At 38.6% G+C, this 14,617-nt stretch overlaps 1 protein-coding gene across 9 annotated transcripts in view; it reads right to left on the bottom strand.

The window, feature by feature from the left end:
* HERC2 (HECT and RLD domain containing E3 ubiquitin protein ligase 2) overlaps positions 1-14,617 on the bottom strand; it is a 232,745-nt gene that overhangs the window by 130,588 nt on the left and 87,540 nt on the right. For all 9 annotated transcript variants that reach the window (XR_004380894.1, XM_032843125.1, XM_032843126.1 and 6 more), the window contains 4 exons: positions 12,806-13,034; positions 12,573-12,697; positions 6,299-6,477; positions 512-696 (listed from right to left, as the gene is read on the bottom strand). Coding sequence is in view for 8 of the 9 variants with exons in the window: in XM_032843125.1 (XP_032699016.1) it covers positions 512-696; positions 6,299-6,477; positions 12,573-12,697; positions 12,806-13,034 (718 nt within the window). In the remaining variant the exon portion in view is untranslated. The remainder of the gene's footprint in view (positions 1-511; positions 697-6,298; positions 6,478-12,572; positions 12,698-12,805; positions 13,035-14,617) is intronic.

Below are 14,617 nucleotides of genomic sequence, written 5' to 3'. Positions count from 1 at the left end.
CATAGGCACCCTCAGATGTAATTGCAATTCCACAGATGAGCAACATACAGCACCCAGGAAACTTGGGCCCATGTCCAGCAGCTAATAAACCAGCTATAACGGAGACCCAGTCTTCCTCCAATGCTGATTCATTCCATGCATCACACGTACCTGGCCTTCCAGTGTGACATACCAATACTGTTTCTACTTGGTTCTCATATTATGTCAGTATCTAACACCCCATAACAGATACTTACAGTAAGTCTCATAAATCTTCTATAAAACTAACATGAACATAATGAATACTATTTTTGATGCCCAAAGAACTTAAATATTAAAACAGTGAAAAAAAAAAACTGGTAAGTCTAATACTCATAAAAAAAAAAAAGTGGATGCAAAATGAAGTCCCCCTAAATTGGTTTAAGATTTAACAGTTAAGAACTACACACCTGGGAATGTAAAATAGGCATGTCAAAAAGCCTAAATTAGAAAGTCAAACACACACAAGATATTTTAATTTTAATCAACTTACTAGAAATATCTGAGGTCTGACCAATACTTTCTCCTGGATAAAGTTTACTGATAAGTAGGCGCTGAAAGCGCAGCAACAAATCCAATGAAGCAGTTCTTTCACGACTATGTTGCTCAAAGTCCAGACATGATGAAATCCGACGGGCAACATCTTTCAATCTGGCTACTGTCTGAGAAGCAATGTTTCTATGAAGGGGAAAGAGGATTGCAAAATTAAAGAAGTTACGTCTGTTTTTTTAAAAAGCATTAAGAAATCACAACATAAACTAAAATCAGAAATATAGGTCATATACCCAGGTGACCTACAGTTGGCTTCCTTCCCCAAATATGTGTCACATGTGTCTGCAATAAATACGACCTCAGTTAAAACTGAGCAGAGAAGCACAGAATTTACAAAAGAAATAATGACACCCTTTGCTTTACAATATGCTCCTAAGAGCTGTGTGGAATGGTCCAAAATGATAGAAAACTCTTGTACAAAGCTTTGAGGAAAAAAAAAAACAACCTGTATCATTTTTGTCCAATGCTGCATTTCACATATAGATATGACACGATTCTTTTTTTTTTTTTTTAAAGATTTTATTTATTTATTTATTTGACAGAGAGAGAGAGAGAGATCACAAGTAGGCAGAGAGGCAGGCAGAGAGAGAGGAAGGGAAGCAGGCTCCCCGCTGAGCAGAGAGCCCGATGCGGGGCTCGATCCCAGGACCCTGGGACCATGACCTGAGCCAAAGGCAGAGGCTTTAACCCACTGAGCCACCCAGGCGCCCCTAGATATGACACGATTCTTAAAGACAAGATTCACTCGTCATTTCTGCATCTGCCTCACAAATCTGCCTTGAGACCTATTCAGGTAAGTATCTAGGTGGGCAAAGCAGGGAGTATCCAGGGCTCTGAAAGTACAGGAAGAAAGACTAAGGTGGGTACAAACAGGCCAAGTCAGGATAACAGATGCTTGCAGAATACTGCAGCAAGGAAGGGAGCAAAGCCTCCACTTCCAACTGTGGGATCTGACTTGAACCACAAACCATAAGTTAATAGGGTAAAAAAGGAAGAAATGTGAAACAAGAAAAGGAAGGGGAATGGACACTGCAAGTGATAGAGTGCCAGGCTGCTGAGACTAGATTCCACAATGTTCAGCCGCTAAAACTTCCAAAGGGGAATATATCTTACTTGTGTTTGAGGAAGGTAAGTTTGGTATGAGTGTGAAGGTAGATGAGAGGGGACATGGAACACCAGGTAACACTCTGCGACCTAGAGAAAGTCCCAGCAACAGTTGAACCAGGCCTGATCCCTGGTACTAAGAAGAAGAGAAGGAAGTTGGTTAGTGGAGGAAAAGAAACAAAGTAGAGCCTCCTTCTGGGCTGGTGTCAAAGTAGCTCCATCACATCAACCCCATCCCAGTCAGGTAAGTGAGGACTTAGCTAGCTGACACCAAGCACTGCCACTGAGCAGGTGAATCTGGGATCTCTGGCATTCTATCACCTGCCTTGTCCATTCCCCTTCATTCTCTTGTCTTGACTTAATTCTCTGCCCTTATTCCTTTGCAAGGTGCTCATGGAACCAGAATATTTTACTACTGTTCTAAATGTGCCTTTTGGAACTCAACATTTCTTCCTTTTTTGCCCTATTTAACTGATGGTTTGTGGCTCGAGTCAGATCCCATAAGTCAGATCCTAGAAAAAATAGGTCTAGAATCCAGGTTTTATCTTATACAAGAAGGAGCAAAAGACATATAAAATATAATGAAAATTTTAACTTATTTCCTTAATAAAATTCAGAACCATAATTATAATGTGTAATTCTGACAGAGTTCACAAGTTAAAAAAATTTTCATAGCTCTTGATTTTCAAATATAAATGCTTTTCTGTGGCTCCCTGCCAGCTTAAAACTGAAGAGTTACTCTGAAATCTGTTTCATGGCTTATTCTTGGCAAGCTGCAATATCTTCAACCTGCTTTCCAAGGAATAAAGTACACAAAATGACTACAATCTCTTCCACTTTTAGACTATTTTTCAACACTGCATCAGCTAAGTCAATACACTGAGCTACCTTTAGTCACACTTAAGCTAAGAAAATTAAATGTCAAAGTCTTCCTCTACAGTGGGAGAGACACATTATCCACACTTATGAAAGCAAAGAGCCTGGATTATTGGCACTCTGTAGTAAGAAAGGTGTTGATGCATCTTCCTTTCTCTATTTTCCAAAAACTTTTCTAAGATGTTGTTTACTTCCATGCTCAGTTTTTGTTAAGCAGGTACATCTTTATTACAAAACTGCTGGGGAGCCAATTCCTCCCTGCATGCCAAAGGTTCAGAAGACAAACTGTAAGAGTGGCCTAGAAAGTAATGTCCAATAGTAACATAATGCCAGGGAGCCACATATGTTATTATTATTTTTTTTAATTTTATTTATTTGACAGAGATCACAAGTAGGCAGAGAGGCAGGCAGAAAGGGGAGGAAGCAGGCTCCCCGCTGAGCAGAGAGCCCAACGCAGGACTCGATCCCAGGACGCGGGATCATGACCTGAGCCAAAGGCAGAGGCCTCAACCCACTGAGCCACCCAGGCGCCCCCACATATGTTATTTTAAGAGGTTCTGCCAGGGGCACCTGGTGGCTTGGTCGGTTAAGCATCCAACTCTTGATCTCAGCTCAGGTATTGATATCAGGGTCATGAGTTCAAGCCCCGTGTTGGGCTCTACGCTGGGCATGGTGACTAATTAAAAAAATAATAATAATAAATAAAAAATAATAAATTAATAAAAAGTTCTGCCAGTCACATTAATAAATATAAAGATTAATAAATCTTTAATAAAAAGATAAAAAGAAACCAAAAACCAGTATTAATAATGTATTTATCCAAATATACTGAAAATATTACTTCAACATAAAATCTAAACCCCAAGAAAAAGTATTGAAATATTTCTTATTAGGTTTCTCAGTTAAAGTCTTCAAAAGCCATTGTGTACTTTACATATTCAGCACATCTCAACTCATATAACTAAATTTTCATTGAAAATATGTGATCTGGGGGCACCTGGGTGGCTCAATGGGTTAAAGCCTCTGCCTTCGGCTCCGGTCATGATTCCAGGGTCCTGGGATTGAGCCCTGTATCAGGCTCTCTGCTCAGCAAGGAGCCTGCTTCCTCCTCTCTCTCTCTCTGCCTGCCTCTCTGTCTACTTGTGATCTCTGTCACATACATAAATAAAATAAAAAAAAAAAAAAAAGAAAACACCTGATCTGAACTCAGACTCATATATGCACACTTGAAAAATTAAATTCCTATGGCCGAGCTAACCCAAACATACTTAAAGAAGTTTTAACACAGCTGAAACAGGTCTAAGTTTTTAAATTTGAGATTTAATAAATAAATAATAATTAAGAATTCAGTTAAAATAACTGAATTTTAATTAAGAACAAATAAAAATTCAATGTCTCACCTATATTGGACACATTTCAAGTACTAATCAGCCAAATGTGGCAAGTAACCACGAGACTGTACAGCAACAGGGACGGGTGGGTAAAACAGACAGGTCTCTCCACACTGATGAATAAACAGTCTGAGCAACCTACTATAGGCCGAAGTCAGGGAACCCTGCACTCACTCTCTGCCAGAGACAGCAGGGGACCGGACATAGCCTCCTCAGCCAAGGGTGAAGCATTCAAGAACTCAAAAAAGTTCTTCTCAAAATACATGCTTTATGCTTTAAAACTTCTGCATAGAACTTTACCTTTTAATTACACAGCACTCAACAACCATTCTCATCTGATCCTTAATTAACTCTGGAAACACTACTCCTGATAGTACTCCTCCACACTGAAGAGAGTTTCACTTGCCAATTTTATACAAGCAGTTGCAATTGAAATTTTCTAACAAATTCCAAGCTCTTTCCACTACCACCAACTACACTGAGTTAATTCATTTATAATTTGTTGTACTCAAGATCAGAATGTATGAGATATTATCAGTAAACAATAATTAAACAAAAAATATAAGAAAAAGATTTTTAGTTAGACTTTACTAAAACCTATGTAAAGAACTAGCTCTATAACTTCCTCTTAAAAGTTCAGTGTGTCCAGTAAATTCTGGTGCTTCCATATAGAAAGCAGGCTGCCCCCACACCAGCAGCATACCACCCGCCACTCTTCTAGACATACGGGCAGAGCTCCCTGCTCTCTTGGACTTAGCTGCTTAAGCCAACACTCCAGAGCTTTACTTTCTCTATGTGGAGAAAATGAAATAAACCAGGAGCCAAGTTTACACAGATAGCTTTGTTAAATAGAGGGACAACAATTTTCCATTGTCTAACAAATGCCTTTCAGAAATCACCTTGATATTTTTTTTTTTATCTTTTTGATTTGAATGACACTGAAGCACTGGTTGACAAGTTTCACCAAAAAGTGTATGATCTCTTCAGCCTAAGGTTTCTATGTTTATATTCTGACTCTAATTCTTATCTACTCCTGATAGAGCCTTCAGAAACAATGTTCACCATTCTTTTATTTATTTCAGCTTCTAAATTAAAAGTTGTCTTAGAAAGTAATACACATAAATCTGTGATATACACAATGAGGCAATGATATGTTTTAAAAGAAATAACTCTACCACAATGATTTTCATTTGCATCTACTGTTTACTAATGAGAATAAGAATCTTTTTCTATCTCATACACTCCAATTTTCTCTTGTGTGAAAATCTTTAGAATCTCTAGTTCTATCTCACACACTCCAACCTCTCCTCTCATCTGTTAGAAGTTTGCTCTTGAAACAGTGCGGAGGTTTCTCAAAAAAGTTAAAAATAGAATTACCTTATAATCCAGCAATCATGCTACTGGATTATTTACCCAAAGAATATAAAAACATTAATTCAAAGGGATATAGGCCCCCCTATGTTTATAGCAGCATTATTTACAATAGCCAAATTATGGAAGCAGCTCAAGTGTCCATCAATGATGAATAGATAAATAATATATATATATACACACACACAAAGCAATACTGGTTCAGCCATAAAAAAAAGAAATCTTGCCTTTTACAATGACATGAATGGAGCTAGAGAGTACAATGCAAAGGAAAATAAGTCAGATAGAAAAAGACAAATAATACCATATAATCTCACTCATTCGTGGAATTTAAGAAGACAAAAGAGCAGAAGGCGGAGGGGGACAGACAAACTAAGAAACAGACCTTTAATTAGAGAACAAACTGATGGTAACTAGGGGCACCTGGGTGGCTCACTGGGTTAAAGCCTCTGCCTTCGGCTCAGGTCATGATCTCAGGGTCCTGAGATCGAGCCCGGCATCGGGCTCTCTGCTCAGCAGGGAGCCTGCTTCCCCCTCTCTCTCTCTGCCTGCCTCTCTGCCTACTTGTGATCTCTGTCTGTCAAATGAATAAATAAAATCTTAAAAAAAAAAAAAAAACTGATGGTTACTAGAGGAAAAGGGGCGGGGGGTTGGGCAGGGAGGATTGGTTAAACAAGTGACGGAAATTAAGGAGTGTACTTGTAATGACCACACGGTAGTTTACAAAACAGTTGAATTACTATATTCTAATTAGTATATTGTACACCTGGAGCTAATATATAACATTGTAAGTTAACTGGAGTTAAAACTAAAATTTAAAAAAAAAAAAAAAAATGAGTCTGCTCTTTACCCCAAAACCTATCTAGGGAACTTTCAGAGTATTTCCTCAATACCCAAACACACTTTTGAGACCCTAGTGCTAGATCTCACTATCTTACTGTGAAAACCAATAATCCTCCTGTTAAAATATATCTAATACTATTTACCTAAGAAGCTGTTGTATGAGTTGAACCAAAGGCAAACACTGTTTTCCAGAAGATTCATAGATCCCTGTATTAATAAGATCTTTATCCAATGGAGTCCTACTTCTGTGAAATGTTGAGGCACTGGCTTCTTGTTCATCAATTTCTTTTTCCTTCTGTGCTTCTTTTTTGGCTTCTATATCCTGTAATTCATAAAACAGAACTGGTTACCAGTTACCTTAGTAGCAAGTGTGAAGGCACCCTGGACCGAGCCCTGATCCCATAGTCTAAATGTCCCAGCCTCCGGGCACTAACTCACAAACCACCAGATGACACTGCTCCATACCCATTTCTCTGAAATCCCATTACTCAGGTGCTCAGTTTCTAAACACACTACTTGTCCTAAAAATCCAATGTCCAGGTTGCCATTGCTGATGGTCTCCAGCTTCCTTTTGTGAAGTCCCTGAAATCTTTATTCCTGATCTCAAAAATACCCGATACAATCGGCCCCATACATGCACAGTCTATCTATTTTGCAAACATGAACCAAGAACCCAAGAATGAGAGGATATATTCCAAATGAGACATGTGTTCAGAATACAAAAAATTCTTACAACTCAACAATTAAAAGATAAATAAACCAATTTAAAATAAGCAAAGGATTTGAACAAGATGTATCTTCAAAGAAGATATATAAATGGCTACATGAAAAGATGCTCCACATCATTAGTCATCAGAGAAATTTACACCGTTAGGATGGCTATAATAGAAAAGTTGGACAATAGCAAGCATTAACAAGGATGTGGAAAACTAGAACTCTCTAATATTCCTACTGGGAATGTAAAATGGCACAGCCACTTAAGAAAAACTACGGCCATTCTTCGAAACATTAAACACAGAGTTACCATAAAACTCAACAACTCCATTCCTAGACATACAGTTGTAAGAAAAAAAATATGTCCAAACAAAAATCTATATATAAATGTTCATAATAACATTTTCATAATAACTTAAAAGTAGAGACAACTGGGGGCGCCTGGGTGGCTCGGTGGGTTAAAGCCTCTGCCTTTGGCTCGGGTCATGATCCCAGGGTCCTGGGATTGAGCCCCACAGTGGGCTCTCTGCTCAGCAAGGAGCCTGCTTCCTCCTCTTTCTCTCTCTGCCTACTTGTGATCTCTGTCAAATAAATAAAATCTTTAAAAACAAAAAAAAAAGAAGCAGAGACAACTGAATGTCCATCAGTTGATGAATGGATAAACAAAATGAAAGGATAAACAAAAAATATACAACGGAATATTATTTAGCAATTTCAGAAAATGAAGTACAACATGAATAAACTTTGAAAAAACTAGGCTAAGGAAAAAGAAACCAGATATACAAGGTCACATATTGTATAAATTGGTTTATACGCAAAGCCCAGAGCCAGAAAATCTTTCAGAGACAGAAAGTACATTAGTGGGCGCCTGGGTGGCTCAGTGGGTTAAGGCCTCTGCCTTCGGCTCAGGTCATGATCTCAGGGTCCTGGGATCGAGGCCCGCATCGGGCTCTCTGCTCAGCGGGGAGCCTGCTTTCTCCTCTCTCTCTCTATGCCTGCCTCTCTGCATACTTGTGATCTCTCCCTCTCTGTTTCAAATAAATGAATAAAATCTTTAAAAAAAAAAAAAAGTACATTAGTAATTGTCAATGGCTGGAAGGAGTAGGGAATAGGGGTTGATTGTTAAGAGGCACAGAGTTCCTTTCTGGAGTAATGAAAATGTTCTGAAATTAGATAGTGGTGATGACGGTGATGGTTGCACAATTCTGTGAATACAGAAAAAAGTGAAAAAGAAAAATAAGAGGTATCTTTGCCAGTCAAATGTGACCAATATTCCTAAAAACTATACCAAGCATTGCTCTAGTGACCAAATATACTGTGAAAAAGCCAAAAAGTTCTTTCTTTTTGGGCTTTGTTTTCTTATTTATTTATTTATTTTATTTATTTTCAGTGTTCCAGAATTCATTGTTTATGCACAACACCCAGTGCTCCATGCAATACGTGCTCTCCATAGTACCCACCACCAGGCTCACCCAACCTCCCACCACCCTCCCCTCCAAAACCCTCAATTTATTTCTCAGAGTCCATAGTCTCTCGTGCTTCATCTCCCCCTTCGATTTCCCCCAACTCACTTTTCCTCTCCATCTCCCCATGCCCTCCATGTTATTCAGGCTTTGTTTTCTAATGACAAAAGCCAGAACTGTCTTAACCCCAATAGTCTGTCCCAGTTCTGAGGAGTGTGGGGATGAAGACCTGATCTCACTGGTGGGACTGGAACTGGGTCACCCATCCTTAAGGATAAGAAGGTAACATGAATCAGAAAGATAAAAAATATGCATGCATGGGGTGCCTGGGTGGCTCAAATGGTTAAATGTCTGCCTTCAGCTCAGGTCATAATCCCAGGGTCCTAGGATTAAGCCCTGCATTGGGTTCCCTCCTCAGCAGGGAACCTGCTTCTTTCTCTCCCTCTGCCTGCACCTCACCCTGTTTGTGCTCTCTGTCAAATAAATAAATAAATCTTAAGAAACAAAAAAAAAGTGCATACTTTTGACCCAGCATAACTTCATTTCCAGAACATGTTCCTATTTATCATTCTTATATTCAATGACTTATAATCTATAAGAATATAATTAATAATTTATAGTAGTAAAAATATCTAGAACTTAAATTGTCAATAATAGGTTGTTTAAAAAAAAAACAACAACACAGGAATAAGGAATTCCCTTTCCATATGACAGACTTCCCCAAAGCAACAGAACAAATGGACATAATAAAATATTCAACATAGAAGACATGGCAACCTCATGAGTAAAAAAGATGCAAACTGATATATCATTGAGACTAATGAGAGCACCATAATCAGTATTATTAGTAAACATCTGCATCTTTAAAAATCTGAAAGACTTTACACCAAAACTATTAACAATTCCTAAATGATGAGATTTTTATTTATGCCTTTTTGTAGCTTCATAACAATTTTAAATTAAATGGCCATTAGTTATCTTATTTTAGGCATCTTAATTAGTATATAGATCACAATCTATATATCTCTGTAGCCTCTCTACCCCCAGCAACGCTTTTCCTCCAACACCCCCCAAAAGTCCTTCCCTTTCTCCAACAGGAAGTGAAGAATAAACATTTGCTAACTAAATTAATAGGTTCTAGAGTTCAATGTCAGTTATGGTTTGTCTACCTCTCAATTTTCATCTTATTTTTCCTTCCCTTCCCCTATGTTCATTTGTTTCTTAAATTCCACATGTGAGTGAAATCATATAGTATTTGTCCCTCTCTGACTTATTTTGCTTAGCATAATACCCTCTAGTTCCACCCACATCATTACAAGTGGCAAGATTACATTCTTTTGATGGCTGAGTAATACCTTGTTGTGTGTATATATACATGGGTGTATATATATATATATATATATATATATATATATATATATATATACACACACACACACCCACACCACATCTTCTTTATCTATTCATCTGTTGATGAACATCTGGGCTCTTTCTATAGTTCGGCTATTGTGGATACTGCTGCTGTAAACACTGGGGTGCATGTGCCCCTTCAAGTCACTATGTTTGTGTCCTTTGGATAAACACCTAATAGTGCAATTGCTGGGTTGTAGGGTACCTCTATTTTTAACTTTCTGAGGAACCACCATACTGTTTTCCAGAGTGGCTGTACCAGTTTGCATTCCTACCAACAATGTAAGAGGGCTCTCCTTCCTCCACATCTTCACCAGTAACTGTTGTTTCCTAAGTTGTTAATTTTAGCCATCCTAACTGGTGTGAGTGGTGTCTCACTGTGGTTTTGTATTTTATTGACGCTGAGTGATGCTGAGTTTTTCCTATGTCTGGCAACCATCTTTATGTCTTTTTGGAGAAACATCTGTTGAGGGGAGATAGGTGGAAGGGATAACTGGGTGATGGGCATTAAGGAGGGCACTTAATGTAAAAAGCAGTGGGTATTATATGCAACTGATGAACACTGAACTCTACCTCTGAAACTAATAAAATAAATAAATAATAAGCAATTAAAATAATTAATTAATTAATTACTAGGTTCTAGAAATACTGCTTGGGTCATGTCAAGGTTGCTTGACATTGTACACCTGCACCTAATATGACACTGTAAGTTAACTAACTGGAATTAAAATAAAAACTTTAAAAAAAAAAAAAGAGGGACGCCTGGGTGGCTCAGTTGGTTGGACGACTGCCTTCGGCTCAGGTCATGATCCTGGAGTCCCGGGATTGAGTCCCGCATCGGGCTCCCAGCTCCACGGGGAGTCTGCTTCCCTCTCTGACCTTCTCCTCGCTCATGCTCTCTCTCACTGTCTCTCTCTCAAATAAATGAATAAAATCTTAAAAAAAAAAAAAGAGAGAGTCTGCTCTTTACCCTAAAACGTAATTCTGACCCACATGTGGACTGCCTCTGCCTATTCACTATCACTGCTCCCATTAGGCAAGCTTTCACATGGAGCTTTATGAAGAAGAAGAAGAAAAGGAAGAAAGGGCTGGAGTCAGCGAACCTGCCACTAACTCATCCTGACACCTTAGGAAATCACTACATTTCCAGGGTACTTATGTTCACATCTGTAAAATGGAATTTTAAACTACTTTTCTACTCAACAAGGTTGACAAAGTTAAAAGAGAAAATGAAAGTAAAGTACAGTACCTGAAAAATAAGTTACACAAAGAACTGACATTGTTCCTAACATTATATACATGATTTCTTCTATTTTTTTTTCAATTTAATCAAAGTATTTAGGTATGTTTTCAAAGACAGGTTTTTTTTAAATTTAAATTCAATTAATTAACATATAATGTATTATCAGTTTCAGAGGTAGAGGTCAGTGATTCATCAGTCTTATATAATACCCTGTGTTCATTACATCCCGTGCCTTCCTTGATGTCCATCCCAGTTACCCCATCCCTTCACCACCATTCCCCTCCCCTGCAGCAACTCTGTTTATTTCCTATGATTAAGAGTCTCTTATGGTTTGTCTCCCTCTCTGATTTCATCTTGTTTTATTTTTTCCTCCTTCTCCTATGATCCTGTTTTGTTTCTTAAATTCCACATATGAGTAAGATCATGATAACTGTCTTTTTCTGACTGACTTATTTTGCTTTTAATATACTTACTTCATCTAATTTCATCAGTGTGAGTTTTTATTTTTTTAATTAAGATTTTATTTATTTATTTGACAGAGAGAGATCACAAGTAGGCAGAGAGGCAGGCAGAGAGAGAAGAAGGGAAGCAGGCTCCCTGCAGAGCAAAGAGCCGGATGTGGGGCTCGATCCCCGGACCCTAGGATCATGACCTGAGCCGAAGGCAGAGGCTTTAACCCACTGAGCCACCCAGGTGCCCCCAGTGTGAGTTTGTAAATAAAAAACTATTGCAACTATGAGAGCAACAAAACAAGCTATGAATGACTATTAAGTATATGGAAATGCAAATTAAAAACCACACTCTCCCACCCAGAATAGCTAAATTTATGAAGAAAGACATGACTCATGTTGGTGAGGTCAAGAAAGAGCTAGAACTCTCTCATAGGCTGGTTCAAATTAAATGGCATAGCCACTCTGGGAAACTATAAAAACACATTCACCATAAGACCTAGCAAATTATAATTCAAAGTATCTACCCAAGAGAAAAAACAAATGTTCACTAAAGAACTGTACACAGCATAATCAAAGCAGCTTTAAACAATCAAAAAAAAATCAAATGTCTGTTAACAGGAGAACAGATAAACAAATAGTGCCATAATCATACAATGAAACACTCCTCAACAGTAAAAGCAATGTAGAGGAGTTTGAAAATTATCAAGGCAAAATAAAGCAGACACAAAACAGTACATACTATAAGATTCCATATATATAACATTGAGAACTGGCAAAACTAATTTAATCTGAGGGAGGCAGGGGAGCTCTAACTTTGAGTGCAAAGAGGCACAGCAGCACTTTCTAGGGTGATGGAAATGATTCATAATATGATTAGGGTATCTGTCACATTCTTTTAAAGAGATAAAAGTGGATAGATTTTATCATATTTAATATCTCAATAAATTTTTAACTAGTAAGATTAAAAAAGCTTTAATTATAGAAAATATTTGATGTTACTAAAAGTTTTATGTTTCAGTTTTTTATTCTGGCAATAGGCTGCTATTTCTTCACATGGGTACAGTGTTTCAATCTCAGCTGACTGCCAGGTAAAAATTGCCTCTGTCAGTTCACATACACATTCGTAGAAACATACCTGGATTTCTGCAGTAATGGCTGCATTTAAGGCTGACTCTAAGCCTCCATCAGCCATCAAGCTGCCCACCAGGAGATCAATCATGAATCGACGACCTGGACTTATGTTAACTTCATTGCCTGAAACTAGAAAGGGAAAGCACTTTCGCCATTGTGAGGTAAGCACCAACGCCTCTTCGCACCCTCTCATGCACCCAGAACCCATCCCCATCCCTGCTCCTCACCCAAGCCCACCTGCACAGGGCAGGAGAGCAGAGAGTGCCCGGGCCCTCTCCTCAGCAGTGGGCAGAAGCACGGACCACCCGCTCTGCAGCACAGCCTGGGCAGCTGCCTGCACAGTGCTCAGCACGCCTGCACTGCTGGCCAGGGCCACCACGGTTTGTTTCAAGCTGTTGAGGAGGACGCTGCCCAGACCTAAACCAAGGAATTCTGGGTCAACCTGGTGACTAATGGCAGCATGCAACTGAAAGGAGAAAAATAATTAATTTAGAAGCCCTAAAAACAAGTGGATTTCAAAACTTATTAAAGATTAAATAATATCTCAAATTGCATTTTATTTAAATAATAAAGTTATTTATTTAAATAATAAAGTTCTGACACATGAATTTTTTAACCAGACTAAAAAATTTTACCCATACTAGCTGAAAATGATGGTAAGGTATTTTTAAGAGGAACTGTTTAAGCCCGATTTAAATACATATATGAAAGATGTCAAGATCAACAGAGAGGTTATACAGCAATCTCTACCCCACCCCCAACCATCTGTACCAAACAGAGAAAGAGTGAATATAATACAATCAAAAAACTTTTAAAAGATTATACAGCCAAGCTGAAAGTACACAAGGAAACTCCTCAAGAGCCAAACCAGAACTCAGACACACATAGCAGGAGCTAACAGGTTCTGGGCTCTAAGAGCAGATCAAGACCTTCAGGCATGAAATCCAAACTGCTCACGGCAGCCCACTGAACCACTGAAGATCACTGGTCTATCACCAGTCAGGACTTGAAGGCAACACTACCCACGAAGGCTCTGGGTACAAAGAGACCCCACAAGAAATCAGAGACCTGGCCTTCCCTGTTAGCGGATGTAAAATCAAATTCATCGCAACCAACTAGATATAGGTACCACAAGTCAAGAACTGAACACCAAAACATCTAGAGTCTGAGAAACACATGACACTTCAGAGACACAAATATAAAACTGTCCTCTAGGGACATCACCATAGCCAAAGGCAAAGAGAGACCTCTAGCAAGACCTCCCCTGAAAGTGCTGTTACAGTCAGAAAGGACAAGCCACACTAGGTCACAAGGGAAAATCAAAGACAAAGCTCTTATACGAGGCAGAACTCATGCCCCTAGAGTAGGCAGCAATACAAACACTGAAATGAATGCAAAAAAAGAGTAAATGTTCTGGGTGTTCATGGGTGGCACAGTCATTTAAGCATCCAGCTTTTGGTTTTGGCTCAGGTTGTAATCCTGGAGTTGTGGGACTGAGCTGGAGCTGGAGCCAGGCTCTGCACTCAGCATGGAGTCTGCTTGGGAGTCTCTCTGTCCCTCCCCACCCTCTCAAATAAATAAATAAATAAAATCTTTAAAAAATATAAATAAATAAATGTTCTTAGAGATCAAGGAAGGCACAAAACCCAGAAGATAAGAATGTAAAAAACAAATGAACGCCTTGAAAAAACCCAAATATAAATTCTAAAAACGAGAAAAACAGCTACAAAAATAAAAACCTCAAGCAGAACTGTGAAAAGTCCAGGCCCAGGTTCTAGCCCTGAATCTCCATGCAATGGATACCTGACTTGGGCCACATTCCTGAACTTCTCTGTACATCCTCATCTAGCAATACACATCAAGGGTCCTACCTCTTGGATTGTGGCACATGGATTTAATGAATTAATATGTGTAATGCTGTGATCATGCAAGTACTTATTAAATAATGGACAACTCAAAAATATGGAACAATCAGCTAAAGGATTTGGGAACTAAAAGAGAGAGCACTGGAGAAAAAACAGAAGGCAGAATGGAAAGATAGAAAGTGAA

The sequence above is a fragment of the Lontra canadensis genome, unplaced genomic scaffold (genome assembly GCF_010015895.1).
Source record: "Lontra canadensis isolate GAN:19392208 unplaced genomic scaffold, GSC_riverotter_1.0 scaffold135, whole genome shotgun sequence".
Lineage (NCBI taxonomy): Eukaryota > Metazoa > Chordata > Mammalia > Carnivora > Mustelidae > Lontra > Lontra canadensis.
This window is presented reverse-complemented; position numbering and strand designations above follow the sequence as displayed.